Source organism: Rana temporaria, chromosome 7, assembly GCF_905171775.1.
Source record: "Rana temporaria chromosome 7, aRanTem1.1, whole genome shotgun sequence".
NCBI lineage: Eukaryota > Metazoa > Chordata > Amphibia > Anura > Ranidae > Rana > Rana temporaria.
In genome coordinates, this window is record NC_053495.1 from 170,977,017 (window position 1) to 171,002,502 (window position 25,486).

General features: G+C 47.4%; 1 protein-coding gene across 1 annotated transcript in view; it reads left to right on the forward strand.

The window, feature by feature from the left end:
- The first annotated feature begins 1,407 nt into the window (after positions 1–1,407).
- The window catches only part of ZYG11B (zyg-11 family member B, cell cycle regulator), a 61,711-nt gene continuing 37,632 nt past the window's right edge, over positions 1,408–25,486 (forward strand). The window contains exons 1-3 of the mRNA XM_040360452.1: positions 1,408–1,611; positions 10,517–10,682; positions 21,881–22,635. Coding sequence (XP_040216386.1) covers positions 1,609–1,611; positions 10,517–10,682; positions 21,881–22,635 — 924 coding nt within the window. The 5' untranslated portion in view covers positions 1,408–1,608. The remainder of the gene's footprint in view (positions 1,612–10,516; positions 10,683–21,880; positions 22,636–25,486) is intronic.

Below are 25,486 nucleotides of genomic sequence, written 5' to 3' on the forward strand. Positions count from 1 at the left end.
ATAGAGCTTTCTTTTGGTAGTATTTGATCACCTCTGCGGAAAAAAAATTATTTATCAGTTTAGGCCAATATATATTCTTCTACGTATTTTTGGTAAAAAAAAAACGCAATAAGCGTATATTGATTGGTTTGCGCAAAAGTTATAGCCCCTACAAATTATTGGAAAGATTTATGTCATTTTTATAATAATATTTTTTTTTTTACTAGTAAAAGCAGCAATCTGCGATTTTTATTGTGACTGTGGCATTGCGGCGGACACATCGGACACTTTTTTGGGACATTGACAATTATGCAGTAATCAGTGCTATAAATATGCCCTGATTACTGTATAAATGTCACTGGCAGAGAAGGAGTTAACACTAGGGGGCGATGAGAGGGTTAAATGTGTTACCTAGGGATGGATTCTAACTGTGGGGGGAGGGGACTGACTTGGGGAGGAGACTGATCGGTGTTCCTATATATTAGGAACACACAATCTGTCTTCTCTCCCCTGACAGGACGTGGATGTCTGTGTTTACACACACAGATCCACGTCTCTGCTTTGTGACGAGCAATTGCGGGTGCCCGGCAGACATCTCGGCCACCGAGTGACGCAGTGGGCACGCGCGCCCCCTACACCGATGGCAAGCCGTTGACATCATATGACACCCGCCCAGGATGAGAGATCCCACCTGCCGACGTCATATGACTATAGGCGGGTAGGGAAGGGGTTAACAAAGCGTGTCTGAAGCCGTTAATGTGTGTTGAAGCCGAAGCAAGTGTGACTGAGCCCTAAATGTCACTGGCAGGGAATGGGGTTAACACTAGGGGGCGATTAAGGGGTTAAGTGTTCCCTAGGGGGGTGTTTCTAATTGTGGGGGAGGGAACTGACAGGGAGTAGAGAGAGATCGCTGTTCCTGATCAGTAGGAACAGCAGATCTCGCTCTACTCCCCTGACAGAACGGAGATCTGTCTGTTTACATTGACAGACCCTCGTTCTGGCTCTCTCAGGAGCGATCGCGGGTCGCCAGCGGACATCGCGGCCGCCGGCCACACGCATCGGCTCCCTACAGCTGACATACACCTACAGCGGTTGGCACAGCTGTGCCAACCTGCCGCAGTATAATGGCAGCGGCTGGTCGGCAAGCAGTTAAAGGTGGAGGTGACTCTTTTCTATACTCACTGTATATATATATACACACACACAGTCAGTGACTGCCTTGTACACAGTGTCTGTGGTGTGGAGTATATACAGTATATATATATAGAGAGAGAGAGAGAGAGATGGTACAGAGCTGTATCAGTGCTCCCAGGGAGGAAGGTCCTCTCATGCCCTGTGTGTTATGTGAAGGACAGATCTCAGAGAATTATGTAAGCAGGGATCTGTCCTGGCTGACCCCAGTCATCTCTCAAAACATGCGGTCCCTTTAAGAGAGGTTGCATAGCAACGCGTTCATTTCCCGGCCTGCCGTGCCCGGGCCTCCCACTCCGGGCTGGAGGCTGCACCTTCACAGCGGGCCGAGCCCAGCTCCCCGGGCCCGAACCCCACCGCACACCTGCCAGCTTAGCCCCGCTCCGGGCCGCAGTCCGCCACACCGGAAGCGCAACAGGGACACGGCCTGGGCACAACATGGTACGTACTTTACTGCCTGACCCCCCCCCCCTCCATCTCCCTCAACAACATGGTACGTGCTGTGTGTATTAAAGTTGGGGGACTTCACTGCGTGACCTAACACCCCTCTTTACCATAACATTGTAGGTGCTGTTTATTACAGGTGGGGGACTGTACTGCCTGACACCCCCCTTCCCAACAACATGGTATGTGCTGTATATATTGGGGGTGCTGTACTACCTGACCCCCCCCCCCCCACAACATGGTATGTGCTGTATATATTGGGGGTGTTGTACTACCTGACCCCCCCCCCCACAACATGGTATGTGCTGTATATATTGGGGGTGCTGTACTATCTACCCCCCCCCCCCGCCACAACATGGTATGTGCTGTACTGCCTGACCCCCGCCACAACATGGTATGTGCTGTGTATATATTGGGGGGCTGTACTGCCTGACCCCCCCCCCCCACAACATGGTATGTGCTGTGTGTGTATATATTGGGGGGCTGTACTACCTGACCCCCCACAACATGGTATGTGCTGTGTATATATTGGGGGGCTGTACTGCCTGACCTGACCCCCCCCCCACACAACATGGTAGTGCTGTGTATATATTGGGGGGCTGTACTGTCTGAACCCCCCCCCCATCCCCACAACATGGTATGTGCTGTGTGTATATTACTGTACTGTCTGAACCCCCATCCCCACAACATGGTATGTGCTGTGTATATTACTGTACTGCCTGACCTGACCCCCCCCGCCCCCCCACAACATGGTATGTGCTGTGTATATTACTGTACTGCCTGACCTGACCCCCCCCCCCCACAACATGGTATGTGCTGTGTATATTACTGTACTGCCTAACCTGACCCCCCCCCCCACAACATGGTATGTGCTGTGTATATTACTGTACTACCTGACCCCCCCCCCCCCCACAACATGGTATGTGCTGTGTATATTACTGTATGACCTGACCCCCCCCCCCCACAACATGGTATGTGCTGTGTATATTACTGTACTGCCTAACCTGACCCCCCCCCCCCCCACAACATGGTATGTGCTGTGTATATTACTGTACTACCTGACCCCCCCCCCACAACATGGTATGTGCTGTGTATATTCCTGTACTGCCTGACCTGACCCCCCCCCCCCCCCACAACATGGTATGTGCTGTGTATATTACTGTACTGCCTAACCTGACCCCCCCCCCCCCACACAACATGGTATGTGCTGTGTATATTACTGTACTGCCTGACCCCCCCCCCCCCCCACACACACACACAACATGGTATGTGCTGTGTATATTCCTGTACTGACAGATCTGACCCTCTACAACATGGTACTGGCTGTGTATATTCCTTTACTGCCTGACCCCCCCCCCCCCCCCCCCCCCAACATGGTACAGGCTGTGTCTATTCCTGTACTGCCTGACCCCCCCCAACAACATGGCACGTGCTGTGTATATTGCTGCACTGCCTGACCCCCCCCCCCACACACACAACATGGTACGTGCTATGTATATTACTGTACTGCCTGACCTGACCCCCCCCCCCCGCTACACACATGGTACGTGCTGAGTATTTTACTGAACTACCTGACCACCCACAACATGGTATGTGCTGTGTATATTACTGTACTGCCTGACCTGACCCGGACCCCCCCCCCCTTTTACTACTACAACATGGTATGTGCTGTGTATATTCCTGTCTGGCCTGACCAGATCACCCCCTCAATGGTATGTGCTTTGTTTATTCAAGGTGGGGGCTATACTGCGTGACCTGATACCCCCCCCCCTCCCCCTACATCATGGTACATGCTGTGTATATTAGAGGATGGGGCTGTACTGCCTGATCCCCCCCCCCCCCACCATGGTATGTGGAGTGGAGGACTGTACTACCTGACCCCCTCCCCTCCTTCCCACAACATGGTATGTGCTGTGTATATTACTATGCTTCCTGACCCCCCTCCCCAGCATGCCTGTTCATGTTGTCCAGTTTCACCATAGACTGTGAGTCATGCAGGGTCTTCTCTCTGCTGAATCAGCTCTGATTGGTCACACTTCAGGGGGTGTATCTATAGGGGAAAAAATGCAAAGCAGTTTGTCCAGTGAAACTGCTGGTACATCACTTCTGTGTGAATGGTGCAAAAAAATAATGTTCTATTTCTTCTACAGATTGAATGCTTTTCATAAAAAAAAAAAAAAAGTGTTTTGTGAAAATACCGTATTATGGTCATTAGATGGAGCTGAGGATTGTAGGAAATAAGTAATTCTCATGTAAGATCCTTGGCGCCATCTAGTGGCCATAGTGTGGCATTATGCAAAACCACCCTGTTTTTTATGAATAACATTCACCTGTGGAGGAAATCGGAAAATGTTTGAATCTGTCTCATTCTCACAGAACGAATGTACCAGCAGCTTCACTGGACAAATAACTGCAATACTTTTCTTTCTATAAATTCATCTCGAGCGCACAGTGTGAGCAATCTGAGCTGATAACTGCAATTTGCATTTTTTTTTTTTTTTTTTACAAATCCATTCTTTGAACCTCTAGAGCAGTGTTGGTGAACCTTGGCACCCCAGATGTTTTGGAACTACATTTCCCATGATGCTCAGCTACACTGCAGAGTGCATGAGCATCATGGGAAATGTAGTTCCAAAACACCAGGTTTGCCAACACTGCTCTAGCACATGTGGAGGAAAGAGGGTGGGATTATTTCTAATCTTCGTCACATTCTCCTATAGCTGTGCTGGAATTGTTTGTACAAGGGGCAGCACTTTTAGTTTTAAAGCAGAGTTCCGCCCCCGTACAAAAAAAATGAAGTCATCAGCTGCACACAGGTATGACGAAACCCGGGCGCCAGGACGCAATTGCGACTAGAATTAGCGACCTGGCGCCTGGGGCGGCACAGCTGGGGTATCCTGCGTCTGTGTGCCCCCGCAGCGCGATCGCATCGGGCCATGGCTTTGCGGCTATCTGCTGGCCTATGGTTCCTTCTGTGATCTGGTGCCATCTTGTGGTGGCCGTTGGTATGACAAAGCAACCGGCCATGCTAATCGAGCTTCCACTGCCTGTTTTCACTGCCATCTCCTTCCCTCAAACATATTATATATATTTATTAATATTATTCGAACACCCTAGAGAATAAAATAGTGGTCGTTGCAATACTTTCTGTCACGCCGTATTTGCGCAGCGCGTCTTACAAGCGTACTTTTTTGGGAAAAAAATCACCAAGCCACCAGTAAAGTTAGCCCATTTTTTTTATTTTGTGAAAGATAATGTTACGCCGAGTAAATTGATACCCAACATGTCACGCTTGAAAATTGCGTCGTGGAATGGCGACAAACTTTTACCCTTAAAAATCTCCATAGGCGACGTTTAAAAAATTCTACAGGTTGCATGTTTTGAGTTACAGAGGAGGTCTAGGGCTAGAATTATTGTTCTCGCTCTACCAATCGTGGCGATACCTCACATGTGTGGTTTGAACACGTTTACATATGTGGGCGCTGCTCACGTATGCGTTCGCTTCTGCGCGCAAGCTCGTCGGGACGGGGGACGTTTCTGGCTCCTAAATTTTTAGCTGGCTCCTAGATTCCAAGCAAATTTGTCAAACCCTGCTCTACACATGCTCTACACCAGGGGTCCTCAAACTACGGCCCTCCAGTTGTTCAGGAGCTACAATTCCCATCATGCCTAGTCATGTCTGTGAATGTCAGTGTGTTACAATGCCTCATGGGACTTGTAGTTCTGCAACAGCTGGAGGGCTGTAGTTTGAAGATCCCTGCTCTACACATACAGCAGCTGCTGACTTTTAATATTAGACATTTACCTGTCCTGGAGTCCAGTGATGTCGGCACGCCAGTCGATGTTTCCATCGGTTCTCGGGTGCCACCGCCGCCATTCCCGGTAAGGGAACCTTGCTGCGGCAACGTCTGACAGAAGTGGGGGGGGGGGGGAGGGTACGTATCAAAAACAAGAGCTTCCGCTGTTGGGTGTTTAGCATCAGGGTCCTCCATTAAAATTCTTGGCCAGGACACTAACTACATGGAGTTTGCATGTTCTTGTTCCAAATGCAATGCTGGTAGGTAAACCACTTGAATACCAGCCGCATGTAAAATGACGGCTTCACAGTGGCTCTGGAAACTCAACAGGACGTCAATTGACGTCCTGGAATCCTCCGGCCACTGGGGGGCGCGCGAGCAGCGCGTCCCCGAGATGCCGATGCGCGTGCCTGGCGGTCGCGATGTCCGCCAGGCACCCACGATCAGCAGTGACAGAGCAGGGACGTGGAGCTCTGTGTGTAAACACAGAGCTCCACGTCCTGTCAGGGGACAGAGGAGACCGATCTGTGTCTCTTATACATAGGGACACAGATCGGTCACCTACCCCAGTCACCCCCCTTCCCCCACAGTTAGAACACACCCAGGATACACATTTAACCCCTCCCTCACCCCCTAGTGTTAACCCCTTCAATGCCAGTCACATTTATACAGTAATTAGTGCATATTTATAGCACTGATCGCAGTATAAATGTGAATGGCGCCAAAAATGTGTCAAAAGTGTCCGATGTGTCCGCCATAACGTCGCAGTCCCAATAAAAAAATCGCAGATCGCCGCCATTACTAGTAAAAAAAAAAAAAAAATAATAATAATTCTGTCCCATATTTTGTAAGCGCTTATTGCGATTTTTTTTTTTTTTTTTTTTACCAAAAATATGTAGAAGAATACGTATCGACCTAAACTGAGAAAAAAAAATTTTGAAAAAAAAAATTTGGCTATTTATTATAGCAACAAGTAAAAAATATTGAATTTTTTTTCAAAATTGTTGCTTTTTTTGTTTTATAGTGCGCAAAAAAAAAAACGCAGAGGTGATCAAATACCACCAAAAGAAAGCTCTATTTGTGGGGAAAAAAGGACGCCAATTTTGTTTGGGAGCCACGTCGCACAACCGCGCAATTGTCAGTTAAAGCAACGCAGTGCCGGAAGCTGAAATTTCACCTGGTCAGGAGGGGGGTATATGTGCCCGGTATGGAAGTGGTTAAGTGGCTGCAGTCTAAATTGGCCCTATTATATGTATGCATGTATAGGAGATAGGGGACCTTGGAGTGTAAGCTCCTTGGGGGCAGGGACTGATGTGAATGTACAATATGCACTCACCGGCCACTTTTGTTAGGTACACATTAGCAATTTGTGTTACCAAGAAATTGAACAATCACATGGCAGCAACTCAACGCATTTAGGCATCTAGACGTGGTGAAGACTATTTGCTGAAGTTCAAACTGAGGGGGGAACAGGGGGGGGAGGGGACTTTGAACAAGGCGTGGGTGTTGGTGCCAGATGGGCTGGTCTGAGTATTTTAAAAACTACTGATTTACTGGGATTTTCACACACAACCATCTCTAGGGTTTACAGAGAATGGTCTAAAAAATAGAAAATATCCAGTGAGCGGCAGTTGTGTGGAGGAAAATGCCTTCTTGATGTCAGAGGAGAATGGGCAGACTGGTTCAAGATAATAGAAAGGCAACAGTAACTCGAATTACCACTCGTTACAACCAAGGTATGCAGAATCAAACCTTGAAGCAGATGGGCTACAGCAGCAGAAGACCACACTGGGTGCCGCTCCTGTCAGCTAAGAACATGAATCTGAGGCTACAATTGGTACAGGATCACCAAAACTGGAAAATAGAAGATTGAAAAAACATTGCCTGGTCTGATGAGCGTCGATTTCAGCTGCGACATTCAGATGGTCGGGTCAGAAATTGGTGTAAACATGAAAGCATGGATCCATCCCGCCTTTATCCTAACTTTTTATTGGTAGAATCAGAAAATAAAACCTTCTATGTTTAGAGGTTGGTTATCCTGCAATGCAAGGAGACGGGAGGGAAGGAAGAGGTTTTGCTGACCAGCATAGAAAGAAGGGGGGGGGAGTAGGAAAGTCCAATAGTCACAGGTGTGACCCCTGCCATACACTCTTTAGGTCATCTGATTGTCCAATGCATTGCCGGGTCTCTAAGTACCGTAGCTGATCATCTGGCTCTGTTGCCTCTTGGCAGGGTTACAGTCTTCAGCCTTGTGTGATTCAAATCAGAGTGACTTGGAGCTTACCCAGAGCTTACCCAGAGCTTACCCAGAGCTTCTACTGTTTACTCTGCAGGCAAACAGAGGCAGAGCAAAGGAAAGTTAAAGTAATACAACTGGGAAGGCCAGCTTGTAATGCAGCACTCCAGGCAAGCTGCTAAATACAGATACATTCACTAGGTTGTCAAAAGTATTGGGACACACGCACATGAACTTTAATGACATCCAGTCTTAGTCCAAAGGGCAGGGGTCAGCAACCTTTTTCCACTTAAGAGCCGTATTTATTGTATGTAAATGCACGGAGGGCCGCATTCACCTGCTAATAAATGAAGATACTGTTACACAGCCCCCCGCACCTCTGGTATTCTTTACGTTACACAGCCCCCGCCCCTCTGGACTCCTTTTCGTTACACAGTCCCCGCCCCTCTGGACTCCTTTTCGTTACACAGCACCTCTGGACTCCTTTACGTTACACAGCCCCCCCCCGCACCTCTGGACTCCTTTACGTTACACAGCCCCCCCGCACCTCTGGACTCCTTTACGTTACACAGCCCCTCCGCACCTCTGGACTCCTTTACGTTACACAGCCCCCCCGCACCTCTGGACTCCTTTACGTTACACAGCCCCCCCGCACCTCTGGACTCCTTTACGTTACACAGCCCCTCCGCACCTCTGGACTCCTTTACGTTACACAGCCCCCCCGCACCTTTTCTTTTTTACGCTGTCCCTTTTGAGAAAATATTTTCTGATCACTTTTACTCCTGTCAGGAGGAATGTAAACATCCCTTGTGACAGTAATAGGCAGTAACAGGTACTCTTTATAGAGGGACACAGGGGTCAAGAAGACCCAAAATCCCTTCTTTGCACTTGAAAGCATTTAAAACGCCAAGTTTGGCTGTCTTGAATGTTGTCATTCCTTTTTTTTTTTTTATAAAATTTGGCGCCGTTTAAGTGTTCTGTAAACCGGGTTCCTAGATCCAAGACCCGATCAAAGCTGATTCTCGTTTCGTTCTGGTTTTGTGTGTGTGTGTGTGTGTGTGTGTGTGTTTTTCTGACCAAAAATGCAGGTATCAAGATTTTGAACACCACAAGGGAAGTGCAACAGACCAGTGTGAATGCGCCTCTCCTTCTCCCTCTCCACTTGATGAACAAAAACTGAAAGTTGAACTCCAGGATTTGTTATGATTTCAACCACCTCCAATCACAGAATGCCATAATGGGGGGGAAAAAATACAAGCTGTTCTCTGAATGGTGGAGGTGCTGAGTGAGTGACACGACACTGGGGTTGATTTACTAAGACTGGAGAGTGAAAAATCTCTGGTGCAGTTCTACATAGAAACCAATCCGCTTCTAACTTCAGCTTGTTAGTGGTTGTAAACCCACTTTTTTTTGGGGGGGGGGGGGGAACTAACACCTGCAAGACAAAGGCATAATGAGCTAGTATACATAGCATACTAGCTCATTATGTAATACTCACCTGGGATTGAACCCATGCTGCGGTGCCCGACACATCAATGGCCAACGACATGTCGTCTTATTTACTTCTGGGTATGGAGGATCCGTCGCTGTGATTAGCCGGAGCTGCGATGACGTCACTCGCGTGGTATCCGTCAGTCTTGGCACGTCCTCCTTTAGAAATGGCACGATCGTCATTTCTAAAGTGCGCCTGCGCTGTTGTCTACGGAGCATAAGCCGTACACATCGCCGCAAGCCTCCAGTGTAAGTATCTCTTAAACTGTGGAGGTTTAGGAGATATTTCTCGCATCTACAGGTAAGCCTTAACCTAGTCTTATCTGTAGGTAAAATTGGTCTGTAAGGGTTTACAACCACTTTAAGTTGTTATTTGTCAATCAAACCTGGAAGCCGATTGATTTTCTTTGCAGAGCTGCACCAGATTTTCCACCCCATTTTTTTTGTAAATGAACCTGACTGAAGAAGGGTCACCTAAGAAGCACCCGGAGATGACCAGCCCCGGCTGTATGTAGCACAGGCTACTACGGTGAATTTTAGATGTGAAAGAGAATTCCTGGGGGCAGATTCAGATAGGTTACGCGGATCTAAAGATCTACTGACCTATCTGATTTACGTTACGCCGCCGCAAGTTTTTCAGGCAAGTGCTTTATTCAGAAAGCACTTGCCTGTAAAGTTGCGGCGGCGTATCGTAAATCCCCCAGCGGAATTCAAATTTGCCGGGTAGGGGGCGTTTAATCAGTCCCCGCGCCGAACGAACTGCGCATGCGCCGTCCGTAAACTTTCCCAGCGTGCATTGCTCCAAATGATGTCGCAAGGACGTCATTGGTTTCGACGTGAGTGTAACTTACGTCCAGCTCTTTTCTGAATCGACTTACGCAAAAGACGTAAAATTTCAAAACACAGCGCAGGAACGACGGCCAAAAAATGCGCCGGGCGGTCGTTCGTTTCTGAATCGGCGTAAATCCTCATTTGCATATTCGTCGCGTAAAAAAAAAAACGAAACGCCACCTAGAGGCCGGCCTGGAATTGCAGCCTAAGATCCGACGGTGTAAGTCACTTACACCTGTCGGATCTTAGGGATATCTATGCGGAACCTGATTCTATGAATCGGGCGCATAGATACGACCGACGGAACGCAGAGATACGACGGCGTATCAGGAGATACGACGGCGTATCTCTTTCTGAATCTGCCCCCTGGTGTTCAGATATAAAAACCCTGTACACCTAGTTATTTATTTAGGTTGGGTTCAGTCGTTTCCTCATTCGCTGGGCTCTCCATCCATTTTTCAACATTTTTATGTTTTCTTTTCAAAGATCACTTTAGACTTCTATGGAAAAGCATTGTAATGTTTCTCTCCATGTGTCCTTCTCCTAGGAGGAAGCCTCTCCCAATTCATTAGTTGATATAACTCTGCACTACTTGAGCTCCAACCTGGAAAAGTTTTGCAGGGAGAGACCCGATGGAACGTTTTGTTTACAAGATGCCGCAGTGTTTCCACAGGAAGTTGCGGATCGGCTTTTACAAACGATGGCAATTCAAAGTAAGACTTTTTATTTTTTATTATTATTATTATAATTGACGCTGATGTGTTTTTAAAGAGAATTCCAGCTTTCTAACCATGTTTTATATTGCACCCATATTTAAGGTGTAACATGTATCCTGGTCAGTCTGCGACCCTCAACACCAGCGGTCCTGCTCTGGTTCCTGTCATTATTTGAATTCGACACGGCTGTGCCAGCAATCTGTGAATTAATAAAATGCAGGGCTCATCTACCACTGCAGCAGGGGGACTCTTAAAATGATTGTAAAGGGAAATGATTTTTATTAAAAAATAAATAGCAAGCATGTTATAATTGCCTGCTCTGTGCAGTGGTTCTGCACAGAGCAATCCCAATCCTTCTCTTCTTGGGTCTCCTGCTGGTGCTGTGGGCCTCTCCTCCTTGCTGAGTGCCCCCATAACAAGCTGCTTGCTGTGGGGGCACTTGGGTGTGTGCTTGCTCCCAAGCTGGCTTTTGGCGTACATGGAGCGGGAGTCAATGGCTCCTGCTGCATCCCAGCCAACCGGAAGGGAGAGACCCAGGAGAGCCTCGGGTTTCTTGCACTTCGCTGGATTGAGAGCGGGCTTAGATAAGGATTAGGGGGCTGAGAAGGGAGCTGTACACTGGAGTTATTTTTATTATTTTTTTACCTTTATACATAGAATGCATGAAGGTAAAAAAACTTTAGCCTTCAAGCTTCGTACACTTTTTTTTCCGTTCAACTCTGTGGGCTAAAATCGACAGATCGCTGTACTAACACAAGTGATGTTGGTGCAGCCATCTCCCCCTCCCCTCTGTGCCATTGTATTCTGACAGGGACCCCCTCCCAGAACACACTGGTCGGCTGCCAGTGCTGAATGCTGGTCAGGTTTTTTTTTTAGCATACTCGTTCAACAGAAGTCAGCCATAAGATCAGCTTCTGTCGGACAGGCAGCTGTACACATGGGCCAAAACAACTGTACCGGCTGCTTTCTGCCGATATTTGGCCTGTGTGTATGGGGCTTGGTAGTCTGCATGTGCATCTGCAATTCACTGTGATCGTTGTTGCAATGGTTTGTAGGCTCCAATGCAGGTCCAGTCCGCAGCCTGAATAAGAGCCAATGGTTCAAGAAAGGTTGACCATAGTCCCAGGTATGAAGCAGTGATACTTACTTTATTAACCACTTAAGCCCCGGACCTTTAGGCAGCTAAAGGACCCGGCCAGGTTTCTTTATCGTACATCACGGGACACAGAGCGGCATATTCATTACTATATGGGTTATATGGAGTACCTTCAGGTGTTGACACTGGCAATCTCAAACAGGAAATGCCCCTCCCTATATAACCCCCTCCCATAGGAGGAGTACCTCAGTTTTTACGCCAGTGTCTTAGGTGTTAGTCATGGTTTAGCTTGCCTCCGCATCCTTGGGATTAGGTGAGCTACCGGTTCTGTCCAAAAAAGCCTCAGCGCTAAAGTGGTCAGTAACCGGACCCCAAACCCTTGGGGTATAGCCCATAATGCTTTTCTTTTTAGAGAGCTGGACCCTGGGCCCAGAACTTAGAAACCTTTGGGTGCCTAATGTTTTCTGTTGCCAGGGTGCTATATGGGCCCAGGACAGTGGATCCTTCATAGGAACCCAGGGCCTGAAGGTCTAGACATCCCCACGGAGATGGGGGAAGATTGGGCCTCTTGCTTGGCAAAGTCCTGCGGCATGGAGCAGGTAAGTGAGGGGAAAACTTGCGGAACTTGGTTCTTAGCAGGTTTTTTTCTGGGGGGTCACAGGGGACATGCCTAAAGTTATGCACTGCATCTGGCAAACTAGTCACATATCATAAAGATAGGATGGCTCTATATGTATTATTCCCCATAAGATGTGACCTCCCTTGTAGTGTTGGAAAAGCATTGAGTGGGGCCTGTGTGATATAAAAGTATATGTGTGTGTCAGAGAGCTGTGCTTACCTGCAAGCCTCCAGGCGATGCTCCATTCAGTCTTCCTCCTCAGAGCCTGCAAAGCAGGCAAAACGCTGACCTCCTCGTGGTTCCAGGCTGCAGGCTGCAGTTTGCTGGAGCAGAGAGGTCCCTTCCTCCCAAACCCCCCCCCCCCCCTGTCGGGAGGGGCATTTCCTGTTTGAGATTGCTGGGGGGGGAAGGGCGGGTCAGTGGCTTAAGGAAGGGGCGGCCCTTCCTTGTTTGTTCCATTCAATACTTTGGAACTGGGGAAGAAAGACCAGAGCGGCAGCACGGGGCGCCGAGGACACACAGTGGCCAGAAAGGATATTGCAGTCTTCAGAAGACTGTTTTTCAAGCCTAGAAATAGGCTGTTTCTTTTCCATCTCATAGTTTTTCTTTGCAATACTACTCAGGGGGACAGAATGTTTTTTCTTTCCTGGATTTGAAACAAAAACGAAAAAAAAAAAAAAAAAGTCATCTAGGGGAGAGGAAGCATTTTTTTATCCCCCAAACAGGTGTTTGGGCAATTAACTTTTATAGTTCCAAATACCAATAGGTAGCAGGTGTACCTCGGTATTGTACCATGGCATCCGGGTCAGAGGGTACAAGAGGTGGGGATTCCCCCAGAGAGTCTGAGGTCTCGGACAAAGTTATGCCGCTGCTTTCCCCACAGGGAGCCTTGGGGCCATCGGGATCTGGGGCTGGAGCTGGCGCAGGTCAGTCCAACCCTAAGATGGTCACGGACAAGGTATTACTCACCTCTTTAAGAGAGATGGAGAAAAGAATGGGAAAAATGATAGCCACAGCTATGCGGGGCAGTAAACGGATTAGATCTCCGTCGCCCGAGCGCGGACCCTCAGAAGAGGAGGTCCTTTCCTCATGGGAATTGGACGACCTCTTGGACAAGGACCAAGTAGGTTCAGGGATCGAAGATCCGGATACAGAGGAGTCTGGAGCAGTCTCCCAAGGGGAGAGCTGGTGGATTCAAGCCTTAACGGATTTGGTCCATAATGCATTCAACTTGCCAGTACCAGATCTCCAGGTATCTACGGTTTCAGCTTTGGGCTCACTGAGGGCGCCTCAAAGCAATGCAGTATTTCCGATCCACCCTCTACTAGAGGGAGTTTTGTTCCAAGATTGGAACAAGCCAGATAAAATCTTCTTACCACCTAAAAGATTCTCTGCCCTATATCCTATGGAAGATAAATTTTCCAAGAAATGGGCTACTCCTACAGTGGACGCAGCCATCTCATGTATTAACAAATCATTAACATGCCCTGTAGAAAACATACAGGTATTCAAGGATCCAGTTGATAAACGCTTGGAAGCACTACTTAAGAACTCCTTCACTACTGCAGGGGCAGTAGTACAGCCAGCCGTGGCTGCGATTGGGGTTGCTCAAGCATTATCGGATCAAGTTAAGCAGATGCTTAAACTTATTCCTGCCCAGCAGGCAGAAGAATTTTCAGATGTCCCTAGGGCCATATGTTTTACAGTAGACGCAATTAAGGATTCTATCCAGCAAGCGTCACGTTTTATCGTTATCCCTTATCCATATGAGAAGACTCTTATGGTTAAAAAGCTGGGAGGCCGAGCCCCCATGCAAGAAGCTCCTGGTAGGGTTCCCCTTCCATGGAGGACGACTCTTCGGAGAAGACCTAGATAAATACATTCAAACCATTTCAAATGGCAAAAGTACTCTCTTGCCAACTAAGAGGAAGTTTCAGGGGCCTGCGTTTAAACGACAGTACTCCCCTGGGCAGGGGCCCTCTAATGCCAAACAGTATCGACGGCCTCCTGCGAAAGCAAACTTCGGCTTCAACAGCAAATCACAAGGACAGGCTGCTAGAGGCAGAAAGCAGTGGGTTCGCAAACCAGCAAAACCAGCCCCCAAGCCGACCTTATGAAGGGACGCCCCCACCCACGAAGGTGGGGGAAGGCTGCGACTCTTTTCAGAGGTTTGGGAAGCCAGCATTCCCGACGAGTGGGTACGGTCTTCCGTGGCCACGGGCTACAAATTAGATTTCCTAAGGTTTCCTCCTCTTCATTTCCAGGAGTCGAGGATTCCAAACGATCCGGAGAAAGGAGCCGCATTAATGTCGGCATTAAATCATCTACTTTCCCAGGAAGTAATAGTAGAGGTACCAGTCCTGGAACAGGGGCTAGGTTTCTACTCCAACCTATTCATCATCCCGAAGTCCAATGGAGATGTCAGGCCAATTTTGGACCTAAAGATGGTAAATACATACCTAAAGATCCGCTCATTTCGGATGGAATCCGTGCGGTCAGCAGCTACCACACTCCAAAAGGACGACTTCATGGCGTCCATAGACATAAAGGATGCCTACCTTCATCTTCCAATTTATCAGCCACATCAAAGATATCTACGCTTCATGGTGGCTTCGCGTCACTTCCAATTCGTGGCGCTTCCCTTCGGGTTGGCTACGGCCCCCCGGGTGTTCACGAAGGTCCTAGCTCCAATCCTAGCCAAACTAAGGATCCAAGGGGTCACGATCCTAGCATACCTGGACGACCTCCTAGTCATAGATCACTCGTCTCCCGGCTTGGAGCGAGCAGTGGCCCTCACGGTCCAATACCTCAAGAAGTTCGGCTGGGTCTTAAATCGAGAAAAGTCAGCTTTCCTGCCCACAAGGCAGTTGGAATATCTCGGCATGAGATTAGACACAGAACAACAAAGAGTGTTTCTACCTCTGAGGAAGGTCAAAGCCATCAAGGAATTAATCCTACTGGTTCTAAGCAAGAAGGAACCGACTATTCGCCTATGTATGAGGTTACTAGGCAAGATGGTGGCCACATTCGAGGCGGTACCATACGCCCAGAGCCACACTCGCATCCTGCAGGCAGCCATCCTGTCAGCATGGAGCAGAAGGCCACAGGCCTTGGATATCCCGTTGCCGCTCTCATCAAGAGTCCGACAAAGTCTGTGTTGGTGGTTAGACCCTCAGAATCTACTGAAGGGGAAGTCTTTCAGCCCAGTGGCTTGGAAGATAGTGACCACAGACGCCAGCCTGACGGGCTGGGGAGCAATTTTGGATGGTTGCACTCGCCAAGGTACTTGGGCAACGCCAGAGAAGCAGTTGCCCATCAACATCTTGGAGCTCAGAGCTGCTCGACTAGCCCTCAGGGCTTGGACGTCAAAATTGCAGGGGTTCCCGGTGAGAATTCAATCAGACAATGCCACGGCCGTGGCATACATAAATCACCAAGGGGGAACCAGGAGTCAAGCCGCTCAGAGAGAGGTGAGCTTGATTCTCCTATGGGCAGAGGCTCATGTGCCCTGCATATCGGCAATATTCATTCCAGGAGTGGACAACTTTCAGGCGGACTTCTTAAGCCGCCAGACTCTTTTGCCGGGGGAATGGTCTCTGCATCCACAAATCTTTCAAGCACTCTGCCAAAGATGGGGAGTGCCGGACGTGGATATCATGGCATCGAGACTCAACAAGAAGCTAGACAGGTTCATGTCCCGCTCAAGGGATCCGATGGCCTGCGGAACCGATGCGTTGGTTTGCCCTTGGCATCGGTTCAAACTTCTTTATGCGTTTCCCCCGCTCCAGTTACTACCCCGCCTGCTGCGCAGGATCCGGGTGGAGCACATACCAGTCATCCTGGTAGCTCCAGCATGGCCCAGAAGGGCATGGTACTCACTAATCTTAAGGATGGTAGTGGGAGACCCTTGGACTCTTCCTCTACGGCCAGACCTGCTATCGCAAGGTCCGATCCTCCACCCTGCCTTACGGCATCTAAATTTGACGGCCTGGAAGCTGAATCCCTGATTCTCAGGGGTAGAGGTCTGTCTCAGAAAGTAATCTCTACCCTAATCAGAGCCAGGAAACCGGTCTCTAGGGTGATTTATTACAGGGTCTGGAAGGCCTATGTAGGCTGGTGTGAGTCCAAGCGATGGCTTTCTCGCAAGTTTACCATCGATAGAGTATTACGTTTTCTCCAGCTAGGAGTGGATAAAGGATTGGCATTAAGCACAATCAAAGGACAGATTTCTGCTCTGTCGGTGTGGTTTCAGCGGCCGCTGGCCACCCACTCGCTGGTTAAGACCTTCCTTCAAGGGGTCTTACGTATTAAACCTCCAGTTAAATCCCCGCTTTGCCCGTGGGATTTAAACCTTGTTCTGTCAAGTTTACAGAAACAACCGTTTGAGCCGTTGGCTGAAATTCCTTTGGTTTTACTGACAAGAAAGTTAGTATTTTTGGTCGCCATAGTTTCCGCAAGAAGAGTATCGGAACTGGCGGCCTTATCCTGTAAGGAACCATATCTTATTTTTCATAAGGACAGGGTCGTTCTCCGCCCTGATCCTTCCTTCCTACCGAAGGTTGTATCCAGTTTTCATTTGAACCAGGATTTGGTATTACCATCCTTCTTCCCTAAACCTACTTCCAGAAAGGAAGGGTTGCTGCATACCTTGGATATCGTCAGGGCCATGAAGGCCTATCTTAAAGCTACAAAGAAGATCCGGAAAACAGATGTGCTGTTCATATTACCGGATGGGCCCAAGAAGGGGCAGGCAGCTGCAAAGTCCACCATTTCTAGGTGGATTAAGCAATTAATCACTCAGGCCTACGGCTTGAAAGGGTTGCCTCCTCCAGTATCATTAAAGGCTCATTCTACTAGGGCCATGGGCGCCTCCTGGGCAGCACACCACCAGATCTCTATGGCTCAAGTTTGCAAGGCGGCAACCTGGTCTTCTGTCCACACGTTTACAAAATTCTACCAGTTGGACGTAAGAAGGAAGTCTGATACAGCCTTTGGGCAGGCAGTGCTGCAGGCTGCAGTTTGAGACCCTCGGATTCCGGGGGCTCCTCTTTTTTGAGTTAAATTTAAAATTTAAGATTATTTTTCTCAACTAAGTTGGATTTATTATGATTTGAGTATTTCTCTAAATTAAATCCTTTTGTCTTGGAGATGTTCTCCCTCCCCTCATTGTGAGCATTGCTTTGGGACATCCCATATAGTAATGAATATGCCGCTCTGTGTCCCGTGATGTACGATAAAGAAAAAGGGATTTTTAATACAGCTTACCTGTAAAATCCTTTTCTTGGAGTACATCACGGGACACAGAGCTCCCACCCCTCTTTTTGGGGACCATTTTGGGAGGCATACTGCTTGCTACAAAACTGAGGTACTCCTCCTATGGGAGGGGGTTATATAGGGAGGGGCATTTCCTGTTTGAGATTGCCAGTGTCAACACCTGAAGGTACTCCATATAACCCATATAGTAATGAATATGCCGCTCTGTGTCCCGTGATGTACTCCAAGAAAAGGATTTTACAGGTAAGCTGTATTAAAAATCCCTTTTTTGCGATTCGGCACTGCGTCGCTTTAACAGACAATTGCGCGGTCATGCGACATGGCTCCCAAGCAAAATTGGCGTCCTTTTTTTCCCCACAAATAGAGCTTTCTTTTGGTGGTATTTGATCACCTCTTTTTTGCGCTATAAACAAAAATAGAGCGACAATTTTGAAAAAAAATCAATATTTTTTACTTTTTGCTATAATAAATATCCCCCAAAAACATATATAAAAATGTTTTTTTTCCTCAGTTTAGGCCGATACGTATTCTTCTACCTATGTTTGGTAAAAAAAAATCGCAATAAGCGTTTATCGATTGGTTTGCGCAAAATTTATAGCGTTTACAAAATAGGGGATAGTTTTATTGCATTTTTATTTTATTTTTTTTTACTACTAGTGACTGCGACATTATGGCGGACACTTCGGACAATTTTGACACATTTTTGGGACCATTGTCATTTTCACAGCAAAAAATGCATTTAAATTGCATTGTTTATTGTGAAAATGACAGTTGCAGTTTGGGAGTTAACCACAGGTGGCGCTGTAGGAGTTAGTGTACACCTAGTGTGTGTTTACAACTGTAGGGGGGTGTGGCTGTAGGACTGACGTCATCGATTGTGTCTCCCCTATAAAAGGGATGACACGATCGATGCAGCGCCATAGTGAAGCACGGGGAAGCCGTGTTCACATACGGCTCTCCTCGTTCTTCAGCTCCGGGGAGCGGTCGCGACGGAGCGGCTATAAACGAATAGCCGCGCCGTCGTCCCGGATTGCTCCCCGAGGGGAACCCGACCGCCGCATGTAGCGGGGGGGGGGTCCCGATCGGACCCCCGACCCGCGGAAAGGCAAGGACGTACATGTATACCCATTTGCCTGTATGTGACATTCTGTGGACGTACATATACATGCGGCGGTCGGGAAGTGGTTAAAGATAAAAATCCATCAAGATACATTATGAGACCTTTTTGCAGGCATGGCAAGATTAACGCATTTCACAAATCAAGGTTCACTTAGTCATATTCAGATGACAACCAAGTGAACCTTGATTTGTGAAACGCTTTAATCTTGCAATGCCTGCATAGAGAAGGTCTTATGACGTCTCATGATGAATTTTTATCTTTATTACGTTTTTCAAAAGTCTTAATCCAAACCCCTAATCCAAAAGCGCTTTGCGCTCATCTAATGAATGTAAATATCAATGTCTATGTGGGTTAGTACAATACGATCAACTTTGAATTCAGACCAAAAACGTTCAAAAGTGATGTTGGAGCAGGGATCTCCGCCAGTGAGGTATTACGTTCTGCACGGGGGACTGCTGGTTTTCCAGCATGCCTGTTCAACAAAAGCTGGTCATGAGACTGGCTTCTGTCAGGCAGGGATCTGTACCGACCAGGATTGCCGAACTGACCATTTTTGGCCAATGTGCAGCCTGTGTGTACTAGAGCTGCACGATTCTGGTCAAAATGAGAATCGCGATTCTTTTGCTTAGACTAAAGATCACGATTCTCTCACGATTCTCAAAAACTGAATGCCAGAACCCCCCCCCCCCCCAAATAAATAAACCTGTAATTTATCTGAAAATATGAATATATAAAAGAGACCAGTGATATGTCTATAATGTTAAAGACCATATAACTCATATGAAAAAAGCAGAATCAAACTTTGATTCTGCTTTTTTCATAGGAGTTATATGGTCTTTAACATTATAGACCTATCACTGGTCTCTTTTTTTTTTTTTTTTTTTTTTTTTTTTTTTTATACATCCGAAGCAGTACCGCCAGCAACCATTGGGTGGCGCATGGATACACAGTTTTACAGAACTGTGAGAAAGATTAATACATCAGAAGCAGTACCGCCGGCAACCACTGGGTGGCGCATGGATACACAGTTTTACAGAACTGTGAGAAAGATTAATACATCAGAAGCAGTACCGCCGGCAACCACTGGGTGGCGCATGGATACACACTACAGTTGTACAGATCTGCAAGAGAAGCCCAGGCACCCATCCAGCGGCGCAGGCTGCTTACGACGGTTCCGATATCGGCGCCATTTGCGTTCCCCGCTGGTTATGTGGAACCGGCCGTTAAACAGAAGAATCGCTGGTCATCCCGCGGGGAGATCGCGGGCTGGGAGAATCGAGATCGCGATTAATCATGCAGCTCTAGTGTGTACCCAGCCTTCCACACTAGTGGTCTGGTTATATCCAATATGTGTGAATCTGGTGGAAAAAATGAAAGTATAACTTTACCCCTTGTTATTTCTGCCCCCCATTCTCTGTTTAAGATCCTGGCACTCTGTACTCCAGGGGTCTCCAAACTTTTCAAACAAAGGACCACTTTATTGTCCTTCAGACTTTACGAGGGCCGGATTGTGGCCAGCAGGGACAGAACATGTCACAGGCACAGCATCAGTGAGAATAAACATGGCCTTAGGGTTGCTAGCCAATAGGAGGAGTTGCATTTCCCCCTATTAGTATCATTGGGATAGGTGGAAGATATAGTGCCCCATTGTTGGTGTCAGTGGGACAAATGGTGCCTCATATCAGTGGGCTAGATTCAGTAAGCAATTGCGTCCTGCGTAACCATAGTTACGCAGCGCAATTGCTTAGTTGCGCCGGCGTAACGACTTTTCTGTATTCAGAAAGCTCATTACGCCGACTGCAGCCTAAGATATGACTGGCATAAGGCTCTTATGCCGTCGTATCTTAGGCTGCATTCTTACGATGGCTGCTAGGTGGCGTTCCCGTAGTGGTCAGCGTAGAGTATGCAAATTGCATACTAACGCCGATTCACAACCGTACGCATTTTACGTCGTTTACGTTCGTCGGGTTCCGCGTAAGGCTGCTCCTGCTATTAGCAGGCGCAGCCAATGCTAAGTATACCCGTCGTTCCCGTGTCGCGAAATTTGAAAATTACGTTGTTTGCATAAGTGAATTGTGAATGGCACTGGACGCCATTCACGTTCACTTTGAAGCAAATGACGTCCTACGGGATCATTTAAATTACGCGCCCTTACACCGGGCAGTTTTAAAGCGGGGGTTCACCCTGTTAAAAAAAAAAAAAATGTTTTTTTTTATTAGACCATTACATTCGGCATCGTAGCGCGAGCTACGGTATGCCGGTCTTACATTTTTTATCCCCGTACTCACTGTGCTATGGCTCATTGAAGATTCCGGGGAATGGGCGTTCCTATGGTGAGAGAAGGTGATTGACGGCCGGCCCTGGCACGTCACGCTTCTCCGGAAATAGCCAAAATAGGCTTGGCTATTCACGGCGCCTGCGCATAGCCTGTGCGCAGGCGCCGTGAAGAGCCGAGACCTACTCCGGCTGTCTTCGGGGAGCGTGACGTGCCAGAGCCGGCCGTCAATCATCCTCCCTCTCCATAGGCACGCCCATTCCCCGCGGGAGTCGGATTCTTCAATGATCGATAGCACAGTGAGTACGGGGATTAAAAATTTAAGACCGGCATACCGTAGCTTGCGCTACGATGCCGAATGTAATGGTATAATGATGTGAAGGAGGGTGAACCACCGCTTTAAGGAGCGCCCGCGCAAATTACGTAGCTACTGCTTCATGAATGAAGCGTAGCGCACGTAAATTACGGAGGCGCAGCGTTAAAACGGTACGCTGCGCCTCCGTAAGAGGGCGCAATTCGTACCTGAATCCAGCCCAGTGGGAGCAATTGTTCCCCATTGTGCCCTTGGACCACAGTTTGGACGCCCCTGCTGTACTCTCTACCTTCAGCAGGAAGCCTGTCTTTGCTTTTGAATATCATGCACTGGTATTTTAAACCCTGCCCATGTAAAACAGATATATCCCAGAACTACGAGGGACTTGCTTAGATAAAAATTGTTTCCTGTCATTTTATTTCCAGAATACTATGGAATAATAATTGCTGGTAGTTTATGGCTTTTTGAATATGTTGCTGTTTTTCTTTTCAATTTTAGGAAAACTAAATGAAGTGTCTGTAGGAATTTTCCGCGGAAGCCAGTTGAGGCTAAAACGTGCCTGCATCCGCAAGGCCAAAATATCTGCTGTTGCCTTTCGTAGGGCGTTCTGCCACCACAAGTTGGTGGAGCTGGATGCTACCGGGGTCAATGCTGACATAACCATTACTGACATCATCAGTGGGCTCAGCAGTAGTAAATGGATCCGGGAAAACCTCCAGTGTCTAGTCCTGAACTCTCTTACTCTATCGTTGGACGATCCATATGAACAATGCTTTAGCCACCTGTCTGGACTTCGGGCTCTGAGCATCACCAACGTTCGGTTTTATAATGAAGACCTGGCAGATGTTGCATCACTCCCCAGGCTGGAAAGTCTAGATATCTCCAACACCTCAGTGACAGACATCACTGCCCTTCTGGGGTGCAAGGACAGACTGAAATCCCTGACTATGCACCACTTGAAGTGTTTAAAAATGACAACCACACAAATCCTGGAAGTGATCAAGGAGCTGAACCATCTTAACCATTTAGATATATCCGATGACAAGCAGTTCACTTCGGACATTGCTTGCCGCCTGCTGGAGCAAAACGATATTCTGCTCAACTTGGTTTCATTGGACATCTCTGGAAGGAAGCATGTTACGGATAAGGCAGTGGAGGCTTTTCTCACTCAGCGCCCTCAAATCCAGTTTGTTGGTCTTCTGGCCACAGAGGCTGGGTACTCGGAGCTTCTTTCTGGAGATGTAAATGTAAAGGTGCGCATGCCATGTGTCTGCCTCTGATATTTCTGTATTTTGTTCTGTTACAACTAGATCCCTTTTGGTTAACAGGCAGCAGAAGTAAGTATTTCTGTCTTTTTTTTTGCAGGGAAAATTGTTTGGCCAATTTTCTTTTGCTGACCGGTATTCTTTCAACCATCAAAGTTTTTTTGTGCAACATTCTGAGACCCCCCAAATCCAGGAAACCATCATATGTCATGGCATATTGTATAAGTTCTGGGTGTTTGTGACCCTCTTCCCACCTCCTGAGATCTTTCAGGATCTATTACCATGCAGGGCAAAGCAGCAGGTTAAAATGGTTGTAGACCTTAGACATGAAATATGAAAAAAGCATATCGCTCTATAGTGTTTACTTGTCTCAGTTAAGCATTATATTACAGGTAAGCCTGTAATATAATGCTTACCTGTAGGTACAGGGAATATATCCTAAACTTGCACTGTTTAGGAGATATTCACACTGCAGCCAGTTCCGTCACAGGCACGTGCGCTCTAAGAAGATGGCATACCCATGCCGGATTTTTAAAACTCTGTACCAAAGGAGAGGATTCCCACATGCATGCGCAGAAGTGACATCATTACGGCCCCAAATATTCATACAGCTGGAGTCTGTGAACCCAGAAGAGAGACCGGGTCAAGATGGCAGTGCCAGGGAGCTGTGACAGTGCTGTGCTGGAGGGCTCCATATACAGGCAAGTCTATCGTAATGTACTAATAATTGGTGCATACTAGTACATTTTTATTTAAACCTGCAGAGGAGCCCATTGTGTGTGGGTTTTTTGTTTTCTTCTTCTCTGGTTGTTCACTACTGCTTTATTCTGGGCTCACACTGCAGATAGATGTGGCTGACAACAGGGGTCCGATGCGTGCCTGTTCTCCGTTTTCAGGGTCGAATCCGGCCTGAATTCGCACCTGAAACGGAGCCAAACACGCACAGGACTTCTGTGCAATTTGCTCCGCAACCACTCCGGAGATGTGTGAACCGGCTCTATTAAGAGCCGGTCGCAATCTCTTGTAATGCGAATTGGATGTGGAAAACCTGCAACCAATTTGCAATAGTGTGAACTTAGCCCTAAGGGCACAAAGTGTAATTTCTATCTGTTGCTTCGCTCCTCTGCTATCGTCATAATTAAATTCTGACAAGTTTTCCTGACACCGAGAGAAAAACTGCAACGAAGAGGAACGAAGCAGCAGACAGAAATTACACTTAATGCTTTGGATTGAGAGAAGTACACGCAATAGAGGGATATGCTTTTGTTCATATTTCATATCAGAGGTTTACAACCATTTTAAGAACTGGAGTAAAGGTTTTTGAAAGAACAAAAGTAAAAAGTTTTCAAGCTTGATTTCCTTACTTAAATTAAAACAATCACCTAGTGAATAGGATGTGTCCTAAACGTCCTGGCTGTCAAGGTGTTTAAAATCAAGCTTGTGGCCGCCGTGAACTTGTTTTTACAATCGATCCGTTCGATCCGTTTAAAGCTTTGTCTGTGCACAATTTTGGTCATCAGTTTTCCCCAAGCTTTTGAGACTATCTAGCATACATTTATTCCACACAGTCTTTCCTTCATTTTACAGATATGACATTGTTTTTAAGGCCTCGTTCACGCGGGTATACTTAAAGTGGTTGTTAATTTCAAATAAAAAAGATTTTATACTTCCCTGCTCTGTACGATAATGCACAAAGCAGTGGCTTACCTCCTCTTCTAAAATGCCTTGCTGTTCTCCCCTCCTTTCGAGTGCCCCCTCCACAAGCCGTGTGGTGGTGGGTGCACTCTCGAGCCAGGCTGTGTGCGCCCATAGACACACACAGCCCCAGACACACACAGCGCCGCTTGCCCACGCTCCCTGCTCCCCCTTCGCAGTATTTGACTGACAGGAGCAGCTCTGATACACACGGTCGTTTTTCGGCATGAAAAAAAAATGACATTTTTAAAAACGTCATTTAAAATGATCGTTTTTCGGGTTGTAAAAAATGATCGTGTGTGGGCTAAAACAAAGTTTTAAACCCGCGCATGCCCAGGAGCAAGTTATGAGACAGGAGCGCTCGTTCAGGTAAAACTACCATTCATAATGGAGTAAGCATTCATAATAGGGCTCCCACAGAAGTGGATAAAACGATTGCAGATTACACAGAATCATGCTGCAAGACTAGTCGCAAACTGCCCAAGGCGGAATCGCATCTCCCCGGTGCTTAAGAATCTACACTGGCTCCCGATAGCAAAACGGGTTGAGTTCAAGGCACTCTGTCTGGTGTTTCGGGCCTATTGGCAACTAGGTCCAATTTACTTATCGAATATGACACAACACTACTGTCCACCCAGAGAGCTTCGCTCTACTGACGCCCTGTTAGCAATTATTCAATCTAGTCGATCAGCTTCAAAAGGTGGCCGCCGGCTCCAAACACTGGGGAACTCTCTTTGGAACCAGCTCCCTCATCGGCTCCGAGCATCCTCCTCCTTGATGGCCTTCCGTAAGGGCTTGAAAACACTTATTTTTTCACAAGCCTACAGATAGAGACTTGGCCTTCCAAGCCCTTAGCAGGACGCTGCCTTAATCCCAGGCTGCGGTCCATGGTCAGGGAGTAGGGATAGGCTTTTTGTGCCCTGACACCCCCCCCCCCCTTCTTTTTATATTTCTGTTTATTTCTCGTCTGTTCCCCTCTTTTACTTAGATGTCCTAGTTTCTTCTTTTTGCTCTTGGGAACTGGATACCCCCAGCTTGTTGGTAAGTGCTTTGTTCATCATTTTTCAAAAACGATGGTGTGTGGGCAACATCGTTTTTAATGATGATGAAGTTGGAAAAATTTCGTTTTTTTTGGACATGCTGA